Source organism: Micropterus salmoides, unplaced genomic scaffold, assembly GCF_014851395.1.
Source record: "Micropterus salmoides isolate LMB-PRFRI ecotype aquatic unplaced genomic scaffold, ASM1485139v1 Ms_hic_scaffold_4, whole genome shotgun sequence".
Classification (NCBI taxonomy): domain Eukaryota; kingdom Metazoa; phylum Chordata; class Actinopteri; order Centrarchiformes; family Centrarchidae; genus Micropterus; species Micropterus salmoides.
The window spans coordinates 19,460,434-19,483,959 of NW_024043372.1; the positions used below are offsets into that span (position 1 = coordinate 19,460,434).

The 23,526-nt window shown below is 40.5% G+C and overlaps 1 protein-coding gene across 1 annotated transcript in view; it reads right to left on the minus strand.

Moving 5' to 3' along the window:
• Positions 1 to 23,526, minus strand: part of sema3fa (sema domain, immunoglobulin domain (Ig), short basic domain, secreted, (semaphorin) 3Fa) — a 54,234-nt gene that overhangs the window by 7,285 nt on the left and 23,423 nt on the right. Inside the window, exons 3-10 of the mRNA XM_038697074.1 lie at positions 16,948 to 17,108; positions 16,798 to 16,860; positions 14,034 to 14,153; positions 12,576 to 12,665; positions 11,250 to 11,343; positions 9,621 to 9,740; positions 7,913 to 8,052; positions 6,634 to 6,748 (exon numbers count right to left, since the gene is read on the minus strand). Of these exons, the coding sequence (XP_038553002.1) occupies positions 6,634 to 6,748; positions 7,913 to 8,052; positions 9,621 to 9,740; positions 11,250 to 11,343; positions 12,576 to 12,665; positions 14,034 to 14,153; positions 16,798 to 16,860; positions 16,948 to 17,108 (903 nt within the window). The remainder of the gene's footprint in view (positions 1 to 6,633; positions 6,749 to 7,912; positions 8,053 to 9,620; positions 9,741 to 11,249; positions 11,344 to 12,575; positions 12,666 to 14,033; positions 14,154 to 16,797; positions 16,861 to 16,947; positions 17,109 to 23,526) is intronic.

Below are 23,526 nucleotides of genomic sequence, written 5' to 3' on the forward strand. Positions count from 1 at the left end.
AGCTACAGTTAGGTAAGTTAGTCCAGTGGTTCCCAGGGGTTAGACCCCCTTTAAAAGGGCCACAAGATAAATCTGAAAGGTTGTGAGATGATGGACGGTTAGGAAAGAAGAAAAAATAAAGTTCAATATAAAGTTCTGCAACACAAATGTACATTACTTCATCTCTGGATAATTTTACATCTTTGGGCCTCAAACAACTATTAAATCTGTGGAGTTTAGAGAGGGAATCACTCTCTCAGAGAGGCCTGAAACATGTGCAGATGAGTCCCATCTAGACGCAGCTATTTCTGTTAGGGGCCCCAAACAAAACAGGTTGGGAGCCACTGATTTAATCTTTCATTATACATTGTATTTAACAAGCATTTCATATGATTTGGATGTAAAAACTTAATCTGCAAAGTAACTGGTAAAGCTGTCAAATGGAGCAATAAATACCTCAAAAGTATATTTATAAGTAACTGAGTACATTTTCTTAGTTACATTCCACCACTGATGAAAAAAGGCAGCCTCTCTACAGAAGCACAATAACTGTCATGGTGAATGGTCAGACAAAAAGAAAACACACGTTATATTGAGTAAATATTAGTGTCTGTGTATCAAATCATCCCAAGGCTTTATTAGTTCCCAGATTCCACGCAGTTCCAACCTAAAGTAATTGTAATTGTGACATATGGAGACTTTTTGCCCTGTAGGAGGGGGAGTTAAAAGAGAGTTCCTCATGAATTGTGGTTACCAGAGCCTCAATGAGATCCTGCATCCAAACTCTTCCAATGCTGAAACTACAGTTCCTGTGTCTCAGCAGGGAATTTAAGTGAAATAGAGATCTCTGGTGAAACATGACTTTAATAGGAGCCATATGCATCCAGTGACTGTGGGGTTGAGGCCGTTGTGAGCCCTGCGTGTCCTCTGATGGCTTAATGAGAGAAAAGTGCATGGAAAAACAATAAGGAAGAAAACAAATATAATTTAAAATTAAATTTTAAGCTGACAGGTTGAGTAGAATAACACTTCACCTGCAGTTGAATACATATGTCCATTTAATGCTGTGCATCAGTGGGAAACTAGTGAAAAGGGTTCAGATTGCTTGTTTTAAATGGCCTTGAAAAGACAAGGACAACAATTACCTATAGTCAAATGTCTTTAGAAAACACCAATTACAATAAAGAGGCATGAAATCCTATCCTCTCTTTTACAACCTGAGCTCTTTATTCATGGATATCTGTGAAGCTAGAAGCAAGACATTAATCTGGCACACCACAGAAAGAATGTAGAGCCACCGTCTCAGATTTACCTACTATATGTCACCTGAATGAATGTAACAAGTAGCATGTAAAAGAACAAAAATGTTAAGCCACAATTATGCATGTGAAATTGATGGTGAAAAGTAATAACACATTTGATCCTTGTGCCCTTGGCGTTATCTAGTGTGCACAAAGTGAACAAGCGGAAGCTTAAACTCACATGGCTAGTATGAAAACATCATTTCTGACTTTACAAAAGTTGCAAAATCAACAAACTTTCCTTTGATCACAAAAAAAGATCTGCTTACATGCCAAAGTAAGGAAAATGACAGATAATGGCTGCACACTAAAGCAAAGATTAACTTTTGGCAAACAAAATAGAAATTCATAACCCATCTGACGCCAGTTTGACAGGCCTCCTGGCTACAAAATGAGTGCAGTGAAAGAGGAAAGACATAAAATCAGAGATCTGGAACAAGTTGCATCATTGCAACTTTTTTGTTTCTGATGTGTCAGATCAGACAGTCTTTGAGGCAATCTCAGCATCGCATTAGCAGAGAAACATCTCTGACTGCTGTAAAACAGGGAATATTAAAAGTAATGTTGAAACAAGAGAAAGTGAGTGATGCACCCTGTGAATATTGACTGGATGGAAGACAGACTGTCTACAGATAGTGTGTCACCTCAATGTGTTGTTGAAATGTCCACTTAGAATAATTATAGAGAAAAGTGAAAAACAAACAAAAAGCAACAACAGAAAGGACCCATGTCTTCATATATAGTAAAGAGGTTTTGGGATTTGTGGACTACAGTCACATAAAAAATAACTAAATGAAAAAACATTGTTTGATTCCATAATTACATTTCAAATAAGGCAATAAAACTTTATCGCCCACACATTCATTCTCATTTTTGTCTGGCAAACAGTTTCATCTCTTTTGTGTCTGTGTCTTTTTCCCTCTGCCTTTATATTCCTGCTCTCCCATGGTACAACACTGAATATTTTCTCTTGTGTTAGCCTCTGTCTCACCATCTGAATCTACTCCACTCTCTCCCCAGAGTCCCTATAACCACTCTGATGCCTCTGCTGGGCTCCATCAGGACCAGCAGGACTGGAGACAGAACACATTTCTACCAGACTGTCTGTGGTTGTGGGGACGACGACCACAGAGCTGTGGGATGTTACATTGCAGCTCAGGACTCACAATGAGCTCACCACGAGTGCTCATCTGCACAGAGACTACAACTGACCTGCCGCGCTGTGGATATACTAAAAGGAGAGCAACGCATACAGAAGAGTACTCTTCTCTCACTAACACGGTGCTCTTAATGCATAGCATACATTTGCAACTTGCAAAGCCTCATCACAGCGGGACTAAGAGATGTTACTACAAATGTAGCTCATAGATGTGCTTTATATGCAGTTACTAGGTGAATTATTTAATACTGTCACAATTTATGGGCAAAATCTGAATGAAAACAATTATGACTGAGAAATGAATGTATGTGCATGTTGGTGGCCATGTGGCGTGTACAAGTGCAGCTTGAGAAACAAAAACACCCCATAGGTCACATGCTGCATTTCATTATGATAATTAGGGATGATTTTTTGACTTTTGCAGCATAATAACTACATTAGTTTCTACCAATGTGAATGAAATACAATTTTGTTCCATTTAGTACCACAAAATTACATTACATGCATGAAACAAAATTACATTTTGTTTAGAGACACAAAAGTCTCAGAAAAGTGCATTACATTTTAGTTATTCCAAATTAATTTTATTTTATTGTTATTATTTGGCATTTAAAGGGGCTGTGTGTAGTTTTCAGTGGCCTCTAGTGGTGAGGTTTCAGGGTGCATGCTCAAACTAATAAACGAGCACTTGGCGTTGGTCTAAACAGAGACCGAAATACCAGAGACGGTCTCACACACTAACCTTACAGTAATATTTTTTAATCAGGTTAATGTTGAACTAATCCATACACTTTAGAATAACAGTTAGACCGTAGTAAGTAACATTACTGTGGTGAATGGGTCTTCCCCTGTGGTGTTGTCTAGTACCGTTATGTTGCATTATTGTATATTACGTGGGTCACGTATGTTACAGCCACTGAGACCGGTGAAGAAGCTGTGTGAGTATCAGTAAAATAGCAATAAATCTAAATTGAACATTGTGAAGCAAACAGCGGCAGATCCGTGCTAATGTAGCTGGCTGCACTGCCTTGCATCACTATAGGCTAGTATAAATAAATAAATCCATATTTGCTTTGTACCGTTACATCATTTCTTGCAGGCTAAAATCAACACTTTTAACATAATACTGGTGGTACACAGGATAGTAATATGGATCGTATTAGCTGTAATGTATTGTGTATAATGTAATGTGCAAAACTAAAGTAATGTGGCAAGTGATACAACTATAGTATTTGCAACGGAAAACAAGCTAATGTTATCTAACCTGAGCCAACTTAAACACAAAATCACAATATATTTCACATGCTTTGCATTAATGTTAGTTTACCTGTCCAATAGGATGAAAGCCAACTCTGGGTTGGTTATGAAAACAAAGCAGAGCCCTCTCTATGACTCAAATGCCTTTCTGATGTTCTGATGACCTTTGTTGTTGTTTTTATCCTTATGTGGGGTTTGAGTCTGTGTTGTGGTGGGAGCTGGTCGTTTTATGTACAGTTCAGAATCAGTAGGCGAGAGGCTCAGGAGGCTGTCAAAAGTAACATAGCATAGCCAGCCAGCTAGCTGGCAGTATCAAAGTAAACAAGTGTCCTAGAAATGCACTTCCGGTCCTAGGATTGTGGTCCTGAAACTGCAGCTACATACTACTCCTCGAGTTGAACATCGCAAAATGTTTCTTTAAATGGAAACTGTGATACATTGAGTACCCTGTTGTGTTACTCAAGCGTTGCAACTATGGCGGCTGAGAAAGTAATTCTTTGTAATTTTTTTGGAGCCTCATGAAATCTGTTTCAATACGTATTTAACACTACAAAATACACTCAACGTTACAGTCATTGCTCTTACCGTCCAGAATAGCAGACAACATCCCAACTGAATAAAGAAGTATACAGAAAATGCTGATTGAACACCTCTGACACACCCACTAAACTAAAGAAAAAGTACCTCAAAGCCTGTTTCACACAGTTTTGAGGAGACATGTCTTTCAAACTCAAAAACCTTAGCAAATTGTTGCACAGATTGAACATACACCAGGTGAGGTAGCATAAAGAACGACAAAGTCCGCACAGGGGGAGGCCGCAGTGGATGGATGGGTAAAATACAGGTCACCCAGTAGACCACCGTGTCCCGTGTGGAACCCAAAGTCAACGTTGAATTATTTTAACTTTAACTGCGTAAGTCATGTTACATAACTTAACATGTAACTAATGTACTTTTTTTAACCTGTTCTTTTCCTAAACCTAACTAATTTTGATAAACCAAAGTGCGACCGTTCCACAAACGTTAACCATGTGTTTATTATTTTTACTATGACGATGACGGTCAGCTTGTCGATGGTACCCTCCAATGGTCACTAATGTTGTTTTGGGATTTGGGATATTCTGACAATTAGGTATGAGGACGTGATGCACATGCTGTACTCCGCCAAAGGTAATCTTCATTTTATGAAGTCATTTTGCTATTTCCAATTTTTTCAAAAAGGTGCCTCTCAGTGGACTTTGAACTTGATGGAGAGTTACTGTCCATTACTGCACATCCACTGTCACTGTCTATTACTGCACTCCCCAGAGAAATATTGTCAAATTTGTTGGAAAAAGAAATCTCAGAAAGAAGCAGACAGTTTTGCAGTTGCATTATAGATTTGAAAGTTGTCTTCAGGCTTTCAAACTGACTCAAACGGACATGAAAAAAATTAAAGATTTAGCCTACCAATCACACAGTACAAGTGAACCACCGCATCCCCCGACGATATGAACGATTAACACTGTTCCTGTACAGCTGGATTATTACATCCATTAAAAAGCAGAACAGTAGAGCTTTATTATGTTACATTCAGTAGGAAGTTATCTAGCGTTAGCTAACTAACATTACATTAGGAACAATCCACAGCCAACATTTTTCAGGTTTTGGAAAGAGAATAAATTGTACTTCTCCTATCAACATCTCTGGGTAGCAACTGTAACTATTACAAGTGCCCCAAGAATGGCGTTTGACCATATCTTAGAAAAATACAGCCAAAAAAAAGCTAGAAAACAACTCTTTTTACATTGATTGGCCAGCTGTGTATTCGGGCGTGGCTTAGCAAAGGGTCAATTCATTTGAGTCCATCTTCACAGCTGGAAAAATGAGATGGCTCAAGGTAAATTTTAACTTTCTATCATTAAATGTTGTGTGAAATTAGAGTTGTATTCCCAGTGGAAAGTAGTGAAAGATTTGCTGCTCATACCACCAGCCACTATAATTTCAAGTATAGTACAAATCCCTCTTTAATCCTGTCAGTCATGTGAATGACGGACAAACCGGGATGATCCACGGGGGGCGGACTGATCCCAGCTGCTCATTACTTTGATTACTCTGTATGCGTGTGTGTATTTGCTCTTCTATCTCTTGTTTTTTAATTTTTTTTACTAATTCTACAAATGCTCTGCAAAACATGTTGATGGTGCCCAAAAGCAGAATGATCAGTCTTACAGTAAGGATGTTACCTTTCAGGATATTAACTACAAGGAGTTCAAAGTTTAAACATTCAAAGGAACAGAACATGTCAAGCTTAACACACATGAGTCAGTGATACCTTAATCTAAAACTGCAGCTTCCATGGGATTCTTCCCAGCATTGCTGTGCATAAGTAGACACATACTGCTGTAACTGCAGCTTGCCTGGCAGTGTGTCCCTAAGTGCAGTGAGCTGTTGGCCCACACACTGCAGCAAAATCTGAGTAGATGATAATGCTGAAAGCCATAAAACCATAACATCGTAGTAAAAGTATGCAAAAGAAAATGGAGGGCAGAATGTGAATAGAACTACAAATGAGAAAGCTGTTGATACTGAATTTGTCAACAAGTAGTCCATCTGGAGAAAGTCCATCTTTGAATTGTAGTTACACGGTCCTGTAAGAATTCTCACTTTCCATCTGCCAGCTTTTCAATTCAGGTCATGGACATATTCATTATGTGCTTCACACTAAGCACTCTAAGCAGATGCACTGTATGTTCCCTGAGTTGTGGAATATGATCTGGAAACACACCACATTAAGAATTTTTGGTATTTGCTGTTGAAGTTAAATAATCAACAGGTAGTGGACATAGGACACACCTGGTGAGGGGATGGATTGTACAATGTCCAGAGATGAAAGAAAGCCCCACAGATGTGCTGAAAAGGAGAATCTTTAACTGGGAAATCATAATTCAAACTCACTTAATTCATCAAAGTGTGTCTCAATGCCGTCAGCTCCAGGGACTGAGCAGATGAGTCGAGCTTTCAGAAACGTGCTCCACTTGTTGACCAGACAGCAGTGTCCACCGTCGTCATTCTGCAGGGAAAAGACACACAGTAGTTATCCATCCATCTACAGGAAGAGTCTGACCAATGTCTGAACAACAGCTGTCTGAAACAACTGTCCAAACTAACTGCACAGGGTCTGTTGTTATTGGGCCTGCATGAATAAAGATCAGCTCTGAATTTCAGCTTGGCTCATCTGCACAGGAGGTCAGCCAACTTCTACTGCTGAGGTAAAGCCGTGGGAAAATGATTCATGGAACAACTTTTACGGAGTCTAAAGGATTTGCAGAGCTGGAAGACATACATTTGATATCCATTTTCATCTACTATAACATCATGTAGGAAAGAAATGTGTTTTTAAAGTTGTAAGGGAACATGTTTTAATAACCTTCAGAAACAGGTACACACGATAGATAGATAGATCGATAGATAGATATGAAGCCTGACTTTCACCTGACCTTTCATCCAGCACCACCAGCAGGTTGACATCTGTGATTCAGCGTTAAATGTCTTGACAGCTGTCAGGCAGATATTCATGATCCCCAGAGAATAAATTTAAAGAAGGTTTCTCACACCATCATCAAGTCTGTTGCTACATACTACTAACTACATACCTGCAAAACTACGATGGTGAACATGGCAAACATTACACTTGATAAAGATCCCTGCTTTAGCATTGTCACTGTGAGCATGTTAGCATGCCGATGAAAGCATTTAGCTCAAAGCCCCACTGTGCATCAGTACAACCTCATAGAGCCACTAGCATGGCTGTAGCCTCTTAGTCTCATTCACTATATTTCTTATAAATTGCATATTTAAAGGATGTGTCTTGCAAACACAGGCGAATTTTTGGAGACATATTTTATGAAGTCCATGTACAGATGTTTTGAAAGTTTTGGACACGCCATTATTTGTCCATCGTTAGTGAAAAACAACACTCCAGGCCACAGCATTACATCTTATCTCTGCCGAGGAACACAAATAACAGAATTCTTTCCAAACGTATTTTGTTTTCTGCCTGGTACTTGGTGTGTGTTACTGTTTCTTGCTCAGCAATTACTAATGATCACGGGGAACTTCCTTTCCTCTAAGAGACTAAGAAACGGGCAACAGGCTATAACTAATCATTATGGAGACATAAACCTTTCAGTTGAGATGATCAACATGAGGTTTGCTGACTGGTGTGATAACTTACCAGGCAGATCCGCCCTATTCTGGACTGGGTCATTGGACTCTGGCCCATCTCAGAGGCTTTCTCGCGGAAGAAGAAGTAGAGCTTGTCATCATTCTTCTCAGCGCTGTCTGGGATGAGGTGTGCGTGGACGAATGTGGGATCTGTAGTAAAGAAAGAAGAGACGGAGAGAGCATTAGCAGCTTTTCATGCTTGTATTCTTTGATGTGAATATAATATTATAAGTGTCAAAAATTTAAGTAATCCAAGTTATCCTTTAAAGTATAGGTTCAGATAAGTTCAAGTCTGTCTTAAAATGATAGACAAACTGGTAGCTGTAATTATTCCTCCCTTCCATACTGGCTGTTAAGAGGTCAATGCCTTCCAAAGGAAATTATTGGGGACAAAATCCACTGCCCATGTTCAGTGCACTCAAAATCACTGAACAGGTGAAGCTAATGAGGCTTTAGTAGTCTGAGTTGGAAATATCAAAAAGATATCTTCCAAAGTTACAGTCATCTTAGCTTGAAATTTCCTCTTTGTGTTTCCCCAGATGCTAGTGTTTTCTTTGCTGATCAGTGGTAGAAGGACATAAACAGGGAGTTTCTCACTGAAAAGACTGCAGATTTACCTGCCTATACCTGCAGAAGCCTCATTTTGTGCTAAACTTTGATATGTAGATAGGTCTGGGGATTTTCTCCCCCCATCACTTACAAATGATGGAAGCGAGCAGGAGCTTCCTTTTAAGTCATATCCGCTGAAACAAGTGTGGTCTAAAGTCTTGTTTCACTGAGCATTATGGCATCTCGGAGCCAAACACCCTCAGTCTCCAAGTCTAAAGGGTGGAGATTTGGATTCAGCCACAGACATCACTGAAACTCTGACAGAGAAACTGGATGAGGCAGAGGTCTATTGAGAATGATTACTGCTGTAAATAATAGTAGCCCAGAAGAGCACTTTAACTGTCCTAAAATCACCCCTTTATTTCTACCTAGCGACAACGCTCAATATGGCTTTACAGTGCACTCCCACTGGCTGACTTACTGGGTCACTACTGGACACGCAACACAGGGTTTCCCCTCCCCGCTGTGACCGACCAGGGACCCAAATGAGGACAAACCAAGGGGGGTAACCAGGAACTATGTCATGGGGGAAGGGGAAATTTCAGAGGGATTCCACATGGCTGATTAGCAGGACTCAGGTGTCCCGATTCAGTATACCACTACCAGGGGACTGTTGTCAGGGTAACAGGGTCAGAGGAAAATCTGGGAGCCAGCAACACTGGGGGAGGCTGCGGTTGGTTTGGCAACATCAACCGAAAGCACCCGACCAGCATTTATAACGGTCAACAATCACGGATCATTAGAGAGTGGAGGCTACTCTGAGTCACTATTGACTTTCAGTAATTTCCCCCAGCTACTACACTACCGACCCTGTGGTCAGGCTCAGCAGGCATGCAGTCAACAATTAGCGTAGTGCATTTTATGCTTCGAGTCAAATGATCGTGTGGTCATGTGGAGCAGCCTGGAAAGATCAACAATCTAATTCCTAGACAACATGGCTCTAGGAATGGACGATGTGAAGGGCGGCGTTGAAGCAACATCTGGGAAGTTGTGTGAAAAATAACCGCAATGTACTTCAAGAATTGAGGAATAAATTAAAAAGGGTCGGGAAAGAGATGAGTGAACGAAATAACGCTGGCTCCAGAACAAGCCGTGAGTTGAGATATTACCGTTTAACCATCTGGAGTTGTACTGATCAGTCCTCATCGCTGTCTGCTTCCCCAGTGTACGAAAGATAGCAGAGTCTGTTCCCATGAAATCAATGTAGACTCCTGCATACAGCTCTCCATCTGTCAGTCACAGAGAAAGAAGGAAGGGTGTTGTAGAGGTGAAGTCATGACGGATGAAAAATGTTCAGGTTAAAGCAAAGAATGCGTTGTCTACCACGTCCAATTGAAACTTCATTATAAAGTTGCATTATCCCACCGGGTTTCATCAGCATCAGACTGATGGCACGTACAGCAGATGTGGCTATTAGCAGTCATTTGTTTTCACTCTGCATGATTATAATTTCTTCGTAATCTTTTAAAAACCACGGCACGGTGCCAAAATACATCATGTTTTAAAAAATCTCATCAAACCCAGTCCAGTAGTGTCACGTTTGGGTTAAAAATACTGACCCCACAATTATATTGCAATCATACTTATATCACACTCATTAGGCCAATCAGTTTAATTACAATGGACAGCTGGATTCAGACAAGTTCATGTCAGCTGGATGCATGGTGATGAGGTTAGGGGTCAATCAAAGCTGGATATTGTAGCCATTCAGAACACTCTCCGCATAAAGCCTGCAATGTTTTTAAAGTGTCATCACTCCAAATTTTGACAAAACCAGTTCCAGATACATCATGTCTGGTGTCAGACAAAGTCATTTTCGGTGCATGAAAAGAGTTTATACTATGGTTATCTACTGTGGTGATATTTTAAGGAGGTAAGTGAGAGATGGCAAGAAAGGTAGTATGTGTAAACAAGAACCCCTAACGCCTTAACCACGGGAATTCCAGCTTCCTCTGTTGTCTTCAATGTGGTAAGTCTCTGCCCTGGATAATCTGTAGCTCTCCCTCTTTCACACACACACACACACACACACACACACACACACACACACAGGGCAGGAGGTCACTGATCAACAGCCGTGTTTGAGCACCTGTAAGCTGCTGACAACAAAAGACCACCCATCGACATAAGAGCACACGCATCAGTCTGACAAAACAAGTGAACATATTGATAAAACTGTCCTAGAGCTGAAATAATTAGCACAAAGGCCAAAAATTCTCTGGTTGCAGTTTCTCCAAATGTGAGGTTTTGCTGATTTTCTCTGTCTCGCATGATTGTAAAGTGACTGTCTGTGGGTTTTGAACTGTAAGTCGGACAAAACAAGCAACGTAAACAAACTTGCTTGGGACCAGAAAACTTTTAGTGGGCATTTTTATTTTCATTTCCCATACAAAACAATTCCGGCACATTAATTGATAATGAAAATAATCATTAGTTGCAGCCTTAGACTGTCCATTGGTGCAATCTAGTGCACAATAAGAACATGGAATGTAAAATCATCCCCTATAAATAAGAGGAGCTTATTACTGTGGGGGCAGCTAGTGTTAAGTAAACACTATAAAAAATTGAAAGAAAATATTTAAATTCAATAATGTAGAGTTTCACAGAACTAATGTTGTTACAAACACATCCTTTTGAAGCATGCACAAACTGAACTGACTAAAGAAAGACATATTGCAGAGCTATTTAAAGCTCCCTGTACAACACTGTATGAAGGAGAAAAAAAAGCAAGGACTTACTGATCAAAGCAGAGACGCTGTTAAGTTTGGGGTCATAGGGACATTTTCCTTTCCCAGAATCCACTTTACCAGGTTCAAGCCGGAAAATGTATTCCTATAACGGTAAAGAAAAAGGATAAACATCATTAATAATTGTCTTGTTTTCCTTCCCTTTTGGGTACAGATCTATTGTGTTAAAAGGAATAATTTTTATGTGTGGGTGGGTTGTTCTTTGAATGCAGCATATAAAAGGCACTTTGAGTCTACTTAGATGTTAAAAGCAGTAGCATCAACCTAATAATGTGATCAGTTTAGAGACACAATAACAATGACGAGGTGTGAGCTGCGACCGATAGGCACTGAAAAGCAGACACTCTCACAGCACTATTGGATCTGCTGAGAGGAACAAAAAGCAGACAAAGCCAGTTATCTGGGAGATGGAGAGGTGGAGGAAAATGCTGAGAGCAATCCAAAACTCATCCACCATGCTTCTGATGTTAGTGGCTCAAACAAGAATTCATTATTCCACAGTGCAAGAGGACATCTTGAACATCTGTGTCAACACTGGGTATGTGTCTACATGGAGTTTTGTCGGGAACTTGAAAGCTGTCTGACGATGTCTGACAGGTAGAAACTATGTAAGGGAAAGCAGAATAATGTCAAAGCTACGCTTGTAACCCGTTCTTTGTTATCATTTCAGGAACAACATAAAGTATGACTCAAAAATATGCGTGTGAAAACTACCATTTGGAAAGAACAATAAATCAGCCTTTGGAGGTCTAAAACCACTATGTTCAAGTTTGCATATTTGACTGAAAGATTTAATATTGTATTCTTAAAAAAAAACAAAAACAAAAAAAACCCCACAGTTGTCAAATTATTATAATTAGTATCTGCAATATTAAGCATCAATAACAAAAATATTCTACTTTAAAAGAAGAGTTTAACAGTCAAAAACATCAGCTTTCTTTGAGAGGTCTGTTGATGTTGCTCAACATTGATTGGTGCACAGAAGGAGGTGACACAAAACTAAAATTGTTCTGATGAAGAAAATGTGTTTTCAGGGCCCCTAAAGGCTTCATTGGCATGAGAATGGCACATTTACAAAGCATTTTTTTGTGTTGAGTGCTGTTGGAGGGAAGGGTTTGCAAAAAAACATATTCACAGTTCATATTTTGATAGTAGAAGTTTTAAGATATTCAGCAGTTCAGCAATCTCTTTTGTTGCTTTGAAAACCAGTTTCTTTTTGGATATCTGTGTTATCCCAATTACTCCAACTGAGACTGAAAAAGTAGTCCATGTGGGCACCAAACTTAAGAGCCTTTAGAAAAACTCCCTTCAGCCCACCTTCGCTTCCAAAGAATCTGATGTAGTGCTGTAGTCTGCTGCCCGACTTGTTCTCCCTCCAGATTGGGGTGCCTGTAGGTAGTGGGACCCCTAAAACAGAGACATGGCACAGTGGGCCATCTCATTACGACATACGACAGCCCAGAACAAAGTGAATTTAACCTGATGATTTAACCTGATCATGACCATGACATAAACAGAAGAGGAAAATAGTGCCAAAATGAAGGACCGGAAAAACAAGTAGACTTGTGGAAGACCAACATTTCAAAAAAAAAAAAAAAATGGAAAGAAACGTGTCAAAGTGGAGGTCAAAGAGAGCCCGGTGGGTGACATTCATTATTTAGTAACAGTGTTGGATTAGACTCAGTGTCATGCAAGCAAACACAGCTGCAAACTCCAGGCATAAACCATGCAGCGCCAGGAAAGAAAACAGGAAATGCAACAAAATGAGACAAGCAACACTTGAAAAAATACATTACATCCAGCAGTATCAAATAAAGTGAAGGAAGAAATTATTAAAACAAATATAGGAATAAAGATGATTTCTTATTGCTATTACTCTTAATCTTCAACATACATGAGAGAATCTCACTTGTAAACTAAACAGTCTCGATGTAAAATTCTCGTTGACCCAAGTTGAGAGTCAACTAAGGACTAAAATAGTGTGAAGTCCTCCGCGTGCCAACCGGATGAATATCTGAACAATTGGTGTCTGTTTACAGCTACTCTTGCTGACAAAAATCTTTACAGTGTGAAGTAACATAGCATTTGGGCCTTTGGGGAGAAGCTGAATGACATGAGAGGCGGACTGACCTTTACATTGAAATCTGAACCCTCCATTTGAACAGTGAGACTAAACAGGCAGAGTGGTGAATGTAAGTGTATGGACTGTAGCTTGGCCGGCAGCTGCTGCAGCTCTGCGTGGCCATCGTGCTGGAGCGAGGGAGGGATGGAGGAAGGGAAGGAGGGAGGGGTGAGCTACAAGGCTGATGATGGATGAGAAGCTCCATCAGTAATGATGGCCTTTCAGAGGCTCTCAGGCAGGGAGAAAGACAGGCCACAGACTCTGCTGTGAATAAACAGGTGGGGGGGACTACAAGGTATTTGCTATAGATATACTGTCAACGTGCTATTCCCAGCGGTAAGAGAAGATTGGTGCCTCAACGATCTCTAAGCGGCGGTAGTTAGGTACCTCACCAACAGCAATTTTGCAATTATAATAGAGATCTAAAGAGGACTGGCCATGAGCTTTATTCTTTGAGTCTTCCAGACCGTGAAACAGCACGAATTGATGAAGAGGCAGAAAATGAAGGAAGAGAAGCAGAGCCCATGAAACTGAGGAGCAAGAGCAGAAGGATGTTCTCTGACCCGAGATTGATTGACAGATACGGTTCTTGAAAGAAGTGGAGAGTGAAGGTCAAAATGTCTCCACGGCTGCCCGGCTGTGTCTTTGGTTACCTGCGACCTGCGTCCTCGGTCCACGTAGGTGCAGATGGGGTTGTATGCGCCTGTTCCACACACATACAGGTGGGTCCGGTTCCAAGGCTCAATCAGACGTATGAAGTTTCCACATTCCCCCTGAGGGAGAGCAAAAGAAATCCAAACAGGATTAGGGACTTAGGTTAACAAAAAAGATTTCTGATCATGAAAATGCAACGAAAAAAAATGGTTACATAATACATAATGCCCAACTGATGGTTAATAACCCCAATGCCTGGCTTAAAACCATCACATCTATCATTTCCGCTGTTGGCTGGCTTGCGTTTGGCAGCTCTGTTCCCTGGCTCTGTGTGTCGGCCTGGCCTGGGCTTTAGATCAGACCACACTGTCAGAGGGAAAAATGTTTCCAAACACCATATAACTGTGTGGCAGAAACCAAGAAAAGCAATGCATCTAAGCTGTGAAGTGTGTTAGCTATGGGATTGAGGGTAAAACCAATTCAATATTCTGTCAGACTTCTCAACTGAAAAACATTTTGGTTAGACTAAACAACACTGCTGAATGAAAATCTTGGTTTAGGAAGGAGATTTTTAAAATCCAATTAGGGTTTTTTTGACAATTAACATGCTTGTTGTGAGTGTTTTAAAATCCCAAAATCAATGTGGTTTATTTTGAATTTGAATTATTTAAGTGGTAAGACTTTTAGATGAGCACAACACTTTTCGTTTTGGAGTGCAGACAAAAGAGGTACTGCTGGTGAAAGCCGCTCTGTGCTGTCGTGGTCTGCAGCTTTCTAATCTCTATTTGTCTAACCAGCTGTCTGCCTTCCTGGTCTCAATCCACCCAAATCAAAACTCCAACAACAACAGAAAAGTACAGGCCGAAAATGTCTGTTCAGATTTGTCCGTCATGTCGGTTGCTAGTGACAGCTGGCGAAAAAGAAAGGATGTACACCAAGCATAAAAAAATATAGGATTGTATGGAGGATGGGGGATGAGCTATTTTGGCAGATCTTAGCAACACGACAGATGCACGAGTCAGAGGTTTGAGAGGACGTGTTTTTGAGTGTGTGTTTACGCATGTGGGCCTGTGTGTATTATTCAGCGCACAGTTGTGCTCCCCCACAGAGAGCACAGTGGGGATGATTGCCTTTGACCCCCTGCCTGAACCGACATCCCCACTGAATTGCTTTTGAATTGTCATCATCTGTCATTCCCTAAAGAGTGGCCACTGTTTGCCAAGATTTCTCCCGGTAGCCAATTTTATTTCTTATTTTAGCGATTAAATTTCAAACCCACATTTGACACACACACACACACACACACACACACACACACACACACACACTCGGAGGCTCATACACGCACACACGAACATACATAGGCCAATATGATGTAGCCAGAGGCGGTGAGAGGCGCGGGTCACCAAACACACGTAAATGAACATTCCAGTTGGATAAACAGCAGCCTGCGCTCTCTACCAGCAGGGGAGAGCAGGGTTATTAGCCTCATCATCGGCTCCTGCCAGCGCTCCCCTAACATGGGTGAGATGAGTGTGTATGTGTGCGTGTGTCAGGGGGTTGGGGGCGGGGGGTGTCAGAATATGTGAACAAAATCAAAAGAGAAGGATCTGGTTTTTAGATGAATTTCAATGATGAGTTTCCTTGTGGTGGCGGCAGCTGTGTTTGAATGTCTGAATCATATTAACACTTCAGACAGGCCTCTGGCTTCCAGCGGCTAATTCATTTTTGTCTGCCCGTCTGGACAACACAGGGTAAAATAATTAGTGTGCAAAAAAGAAAATTAGATTATGAAAAAAAAAAAGAAATATCTAGAATATGTATGAGATATGTGGGCTAGTGCATGGAATATGTTTTCAGCTCTCAATGAAGACGACTGAATATTCCCGTTCCAAGTTCCCGCTGGAACTAAATTGGTGGCAGCTGTATGCAATCAGCAATCAGGGATGCAGAGACAGTAAATAAGAGCTTCACAACAAGTCACACACTGGAAGGAGTCCTTTAAAATGTCCTCCGCTGACCCCAGTGCCATATTCAAATCCTAAGCGTCGCCAAAAGACGCGCTAAAAACAGACGCATAAATTTTACATAAGGGGTCTCCCCGCATAAAATGATAAAATGTGCAGCAGGTGAAAAGGTCTTTTATCAGCTGGTACATCATGGTTCTGTTCTCCTGCAGTACGTGGTCCGATGGTTAAAGAATTACTTTAAAGGCTTGTGGTTCACCAGCATGGGACTTTAAATTAGGGCTGCAACTCTGCTTTTATTATTGATTAATCCATTATCTTAGACTAGTAGACTAATTGTTGAAGTCCATAAAATGAAAATAGTAAAAATAAACCATGCAATACAATCTCCTAGAGCCAAATGTGACATCTTTAAAGGCTAAAACATTAACACATCGATAACACTAATAATATAAAACAGAGGTAACACTTTCAATAAAGGTCATCGCTATAATGACTTGTGCATACATTTATAAAACAAATAATGCTTCCATAAGACATTATAACAATTGTTATCTGTTGTTTGTCACCTACAAACATTAGGCGCTATAGCAAAGTTCATGAAACAGAACAGAGATAAGAATTACATCCTATTTCAGAAGCTAGAACCAGGAAATGTTTGATATTTTTGGTTTTGATAATTATTAACTTGTCAAAAATGTTTGAAAATTAATTATCTGTCAATTGACTGATTAACTAATAATCAAATTGTATGAGCTCTCCTCTTCATTTTATAGCATGTTATTTGAATACTTACATTGGTGTCTTTCCCTGACAGGACACATTCAGTTTTCCTCTGGAGGGCAACAGGCCAGTGGATCTATCACAGAGAGATCAACAAACTGGTTAGATATAAACTTGTGTGGAGCTCAGTCAGGATTATTGTTTGTGTGGGATGGTTTCTTACTATGAGCGGCTCCTTGTTGATGTCGTGCAAATCCAGAGACAGGATATAATCTTTGCTGCCCACATACATGCGGTCGTGGTCCTCATCCATGCGAAGGATCCGATAGTCGGTCGAGTTCAGCAAAAAGGAGAAGTGGTGGGCGGTGCCGGTGGACTTTAACTCTATAAAGAGGCGAAAAGAGTAGATAAATAAACAATTTTCTTCAAGCAGTGTTCCTAGGCTAGAATACTGTAGTAGAAAAACACACAATAAAGTTGGGAAACAAACCACAGACATGGTCACGAGAGGTTTGTGTAGGCTGCTTATTTTTGCCACAGAGAGGCACTTTGGTTTGCCAAAGTTCTTTCATTATTTCTGTACTAGAGGTAATCTTCACACACACATGCTCACACAGTATGCCAATGTTGATGGCTTGATAGTATGATAATGATGTTCCACATCTTCCCTCAGACTCTCCTAAAATTTATTTACATAGGCAGTTTGTTTTTTGTTTTCTCTTTAGCCCTTCAGTTACATCCGGCCATTATGGGGTTCTGGACAGGCTAAATCTGGTTATGACAGGCTTGACAAATGCAAGGAGGCATACAGTAAATGTCACAAGAGTCAGAACTGAAGCAACAGACACACATTAGATCACTGGATGCTGTATGGCGACTGAAACGTTGTCACAAAATCTGTCAAATTCACTGTTAGTAACACAGCTTCCATTACAAAAATCCAAAAAGCAGACAATGTTCAGGACATGGCAGTCTCACCCTGGTTTTCCTTCACTTTTTAAAAAATTCTATCAAGCTGTGGCGGACACAATTGCCTTCACTATAATCTCCATTTCAGCTGCACCAGAGAAGATGTCGACCACTCCTAGGCTCATACAAAACTTTGCCACATCCTTCCGCCCATTTCAACTATGTTGAAATAAAACTTCGCTCAAATGGCTCACATACTGCTCAGGGCAGATCACTGTTGTGTGAGTGTGAGTTTAAGTTACGCTCGGGGTGTGATGGGAGATAAGTGGAGATCTGGTGTACGGAAAGCAGCTTTTTCTCCCGGTCCTCTCATTACCTCCCAAGCTGTTAGAGAATCTGATAGGAGGTCTCTCTGTTTCTCTTGCTCTCTTTCAAACTACGTTTGGGAAAGTGGAGCTTGAGAAAGTTGAGACTGCACTTGTGCTGTTCTATTTGCAGAGAAAACTAGAGGACCAGAAAGAGGACCTGTTCATGTTCCACTTCAATGGGACCAGACAAGCGCCCCTACTGTTCTCCTCAGCCAAGTCTGAGACTCAGTGATGATGAAAAATACTTCTGACCAGGAGGAAATAGAACGTCTTGTTACTTTACTGGAAATAAAAGACAGCACAATGTTCTCCACCTGCATAGCACATCTTGAAATACTGACACAAATCCTCTGCCAGAAAGCTTCTCAGCTGCCGGTGTGCTGAGCTCCTTCAGGAACTGTACAATGTTGCCATCACGGTGCAGCATCTTGGCAAGCAGCGGAGTGGATAAGGTAGTAAATAGAAATAGATATGGCTGTCACCCGTGTAATTCTCATAAGATGCCTCCAAACAAAAACGCAAATACTCGTTCCCACTCTCATGGACAGAGAATTATAGTAGGCATGGGCATTTATGGACTTTCAGTGGAATCATATTGTGGTGAGAGGACTAAGAAAATTAGTTAATGAAGTTGTATTTCATCAGTTTCTTCTGTCTACTTCATTTTCTTCAATTGAAAATACTTCAATTGAACATTTTTATATTTTAATTTTTATAAACAATTAAATCAAACTGCATTTTTTATGCTATTTTTTAGAAATACCCAGAAATTTATAGAATCATATCATAACCTCTATTTATAGTGGTTGACATTGTCCACCATTCCCATGTGGAATTCATCTTGCCTACAGGAAACGATGAGTACATGCTGTTTGTAATTTTATCTCATTAATATCAGCCTCACAGTTTACTGTTTGCTCTCTTTACACCGTGTCACAGCTGTATAAAGTTACTGCTAATGCAAACCCAACATATGCCACTGCAGCTAGTTCACATTAAACACAAACAACTGGCTTTTATTGTGAAGCAGTCACAGGAAATACAATGTATCAGACAGCGATCGTTCATCAAAAATGCATCTACAAAACAACGTATAGCCATTTTTAGCAATTTTTGACAGTGGATCCGTTTTAAATATTGCTAGGACAAGCTGCAGTGAGCAGTTAGACGACAGGCTGCACATCTCGAACTTCTCAGCAAGGTAACCATTCACCTTCTTTTACTGTACCCTGCTGTTATATAAAAACTACTTTCTTTGTGCAGAACATGAAATCACATCGTGGTTGCTCAGTATGATGAAAACTGGCCAATTACTGACTGATCTGTCTTTAGGAAAAACTGTAATCAGATACAATAGTTAGTAAAGTTGTTGCTGAAAAGTTTTTGCTGAACCACCAGTAACAAAGGGTGTCAACAAATCAAGGGTCACAACTTAACTTGATATTTTCAACCCTATCAACCAGCCCTAGAGCAGAGAACATGCAAAAAAACAGTCAACACATACACGCACAGAGAACATCCTAAAACTCCATTCTTTCCCGTCTTGTTTTCCACCCTTGTCTGCTTGTCCGTCACATGCTCAACCAGCTAGCTGCTCTGGCAGGCCCAGCGGTTGAACAATACTGGAGCTTCAGGGACACCAGACATCACCAGCTGACATCCCACATTTATCATCTCTGCACTCAAATTGGCGACTGGCTGTAACAAATCCGACAGCGGTTAGGTCACAGAAAAGTTCAATGAGAGTGGTCAGACAGACAGACATAGATGAGACAGACGAGACAGATAACCCGTTACAAATAAACATTCATCAAAACACATTATCAGTTGACTGCAACTCACATTGAGCGTCTGAAAGCCTGTCATTTTTATCCCTCTCTTCTAGTTTTGGTTTTCGATTTAGGATCACTGGGATCAATATCTATCACTTTTGGAGCAGACTTAATTTCATCCTGACAAAAATGACCTGAATGATCACATATCATGAAAACCCCCCCCAAAAAACTCAACTTTTGATCAAAACTGAATATTAACAAACACATATAACAAGATCATTTTCAATTTGAGAAGCAGCAATGACATGACTAATGTATCAAAATAAACTGTGTGAAACACATGCAAAACAGAATAATTATCTTGTATCTGAAAATTTGCACCTCGCAAATTATATCCAATTGTGGTTTGGGCAACTTTGAAAAATCTTTAAACAACCATATTAAAACACACCGTTCTTGCCTCATTTTTCCAAAGTTAACCGCTCATAAGAGACCACTCATGCATAATGGAAAAGATGCTTGGCTGTGTTTGATGAAAATTATATGAAAAGGAAGAAATCTTTTCATGGACGTCTGCATATTTCTGATAACTAATTGTACTGTTCTGGTATCTAAGAAGCAAGGCCTGGCCAAGGCAAAAAAAACAATCAGTGGGTGGTGCGTTTATGCACATGCTTAGCATCATCACAGCACCCTTTTTGTTTGCAGCCGCTTAATTAAACTATATAAAATTGCATTGTAGGAGATCATATGATTGAGACATACTGGGTGGGATTGCGAGTTAGGACTGCTTGTCACAAGAATTTCCTAACATCTACAGCTCATGGGACTCGTTCAAAAGCACATTTAAAGCCTTCATAAAGACTACATGTCCTTTTAGCTAAAATACAATTACTCTATCATAGTTATACTGTCTATTAACTCTATTCATCTTGCCATTTTAATCTGTGAAAATGAAGTGGCAATCTTGCACTCGGGAGAAATATTACATCTTTGCGAGGCGAGACATGCTAAAACACATTTTCTTTGAAATAATGCCTGTGGCGTGGTGAGATAAGGAGTAAGGTATGATAACAGTCCATGTTGAAGCGCTCATATGCTCTATTGTCAGCACAAAATCGTTTTCTCAGAAGCATTCCTGTGTCAGCCCGGCCTAAATTCCCCGTGCCTCCGAAGCCAAGAAAAATGTTACAAAACAAAACACGGCCTTGACATCGTGTTAAACGGTCGACTATATAACCTGCTGGTAAATTCAGCAATGATAGGGCACAAGTGTCCTCTCCCTACAACGACTACAGGATCTGGTGTACATCAACGAGTTTCCCAGCAAGGTCTTTGTAATCACTACCAGATACACAGGGAGACAAAGCTATTTTCTTTCTTTTTAGTATGGCATGTGGAATATTCTTCAGTTTGTTGAAGATCTTTTTTGTTGAAAAATTGTTCTTACTACTGCCACAGAATATAAATGGCATCTACTGGTAAACTAAGCCTGTAGTCTGTCCACCTGTTGATTTTGATTCCTCTGCACTGTGGTCACCCTTCGCTCTGCTCTGTACTGCAGCCAAGGTATGTGGCCTTTGGGCAAAGCTTTGTACCTTAAGGTGGTTTTCCTGGGTCATCCTCAAAGGGACATAAGGGACTGTATCTGCAAGGAGATGACGAAGGATGCATCTCCCAGACACCGCTGCCATTTCTTTTCATGCAGCTATCAGCCTCGCAGATCTTCCCCTCTTTCCCATCAGTATAAAAGTGTGTTACGGGTGAGAGAGAAGGAGGATGGGGGTGAATGAGGAAGCAGGCTGCATAAAATCCCACATACCTGCCCAGGCATCCCTGGCATGTTGTCTGAATTCCCCAATCTACTCATGTTCACATTCTCATAAAGTAGAGGTGCGGCCCCACCTTGCTGCAGCTTGTCTGCAGCCATGCGTGCACTGATGTGTCCCTAATGGACACACATAGCTTATATATCAGGACTGTTCTCAACAGATAAAGACTGCATTGGTTACAACACTTAAAATGACCTTAGCTGTGAGGTAACATGACATTATTATATCATCACAAAATCTCATGGATAGTTGGGTCAGTAAAGTGAAGAACTTTGACATAGTTGACTACGGTCTCATTTGTTTCTTTTAACCATGATAATAATGTTTTCCAGACCTTGAAATAGTTCAACATTATGGCAGCCATCCTTTTTGACTTATTGGCTTTTGAACTCTAGCTACATATTTAACTCACAGACATGAGAGTGGTATTGAACTTTGTATCTAAGTCTTGCCAAGTAAGCAAATAAGCATATTTCCAAAAACAAAGTTTTACTTTAAGCATAATCACAATCTCTCCCTAAATCTAAATTCAACCATAAAGAATGACACTGGCAAACCTGTTAGGTTCGAAGACTTGTTGGATGCATACAATCAAGGACTGAAAGTATGCGTTTGTTGAATGCAAACCCCAAGTGCACAGGACGGAGAGGTCATTGCAGATATGAGCGGGGCTGAACAGCAGTGGGAGGCTTTATCAGCCCAACCTGTCGCAGCTTTGTGTTTGTCTCCGTTCAGCACCTCATAATCAGCCTCTCACCACCCACTGGAGCCAGGACTATTGACTCAGAACACATGTCACTGGAGCTGATTGCTGCTTACCTGTGCCTGTCAAGGACAAATAATTGGCACCAGATTAGGTCTTATCTCTGAGATTCCGGATGCTGTCACTCAGATGCTCTTCACGCTTGTCTGCCACTGATACACTGTGTACGTGTGTGTGTGTGTATATATATGTGTGTGTGTGTGCGCACATAGAAATAGAAGTAGAGCCCTCTGATCCTCACATCAAATCAGGAACACCTGTCTCCCACTGCACAAATCAAGAGCAGGGGAAAGATTGATTGAAGGATAGTGAGAGATTATAACAAATCTATTTCTGCTGTTTTAGATGACAGGAAAGGTTAATTAAAGCACAAGGGAGTAGAGTAGGGGGTAGGATCTCTGGTTCAACTGACAGGAAAGGTCATTTAGTTTCTTGAGTCCACTGTCTAGTCTGTAAACTCACCCAGTAAAGGTAGTCATCAGAAGAGGATACAGTGGGATTACATAGCGAGAGGGGAAGTACAAGACTTCTGAGTTGCTTTTCAAATGTAAATGCAACTCTTATACCTATTATTCAAATTATGCACTATGACAAATTATTGTTGTTGTTATTGTCATTATTATTATTATTGTCGTTGTTGTCATTGTCGTTATTGTTGTTGTTGTCGGTTTTCCATGAAAACCTGCAAAGAAATAAAGATAATGAAGATTTCATTGAAGAATAATGAACAACTATATTCTTATTATGTCCTTAAGACCCACCAAAAACCAAAGCAGCATGACTGCTAAAAGCCTGACTACCTACTACCTAATGCTGCCACAGACAGCTGCTCTCAATATCCCTGCAGGGCCACAGGTGAAAGGTTAAAGGACACAAGGGGTCTGAGGTGAAAGCTCATCCCTGGCCTCCTAACACACTTGAGCATAATTAGGATTATCTTTGGGGGGGGGGGTCAGGTTGGGTGTGCCTGCTCTAAGCAGGGTCAGGAAAGAGCAGGGTGGTCATGATGATACTGGCGTGGTATGGTTTGAGGAGGAGAGCAGAGGAGGAACACTGTTGTAGCTGCAGCTAGATAATTTCATGATACGTTTACTGTTGCCTCTTCACAATGCGACAAAAAAAGCTTTTTAATCTAGTTTTTATAATCATGTTTTA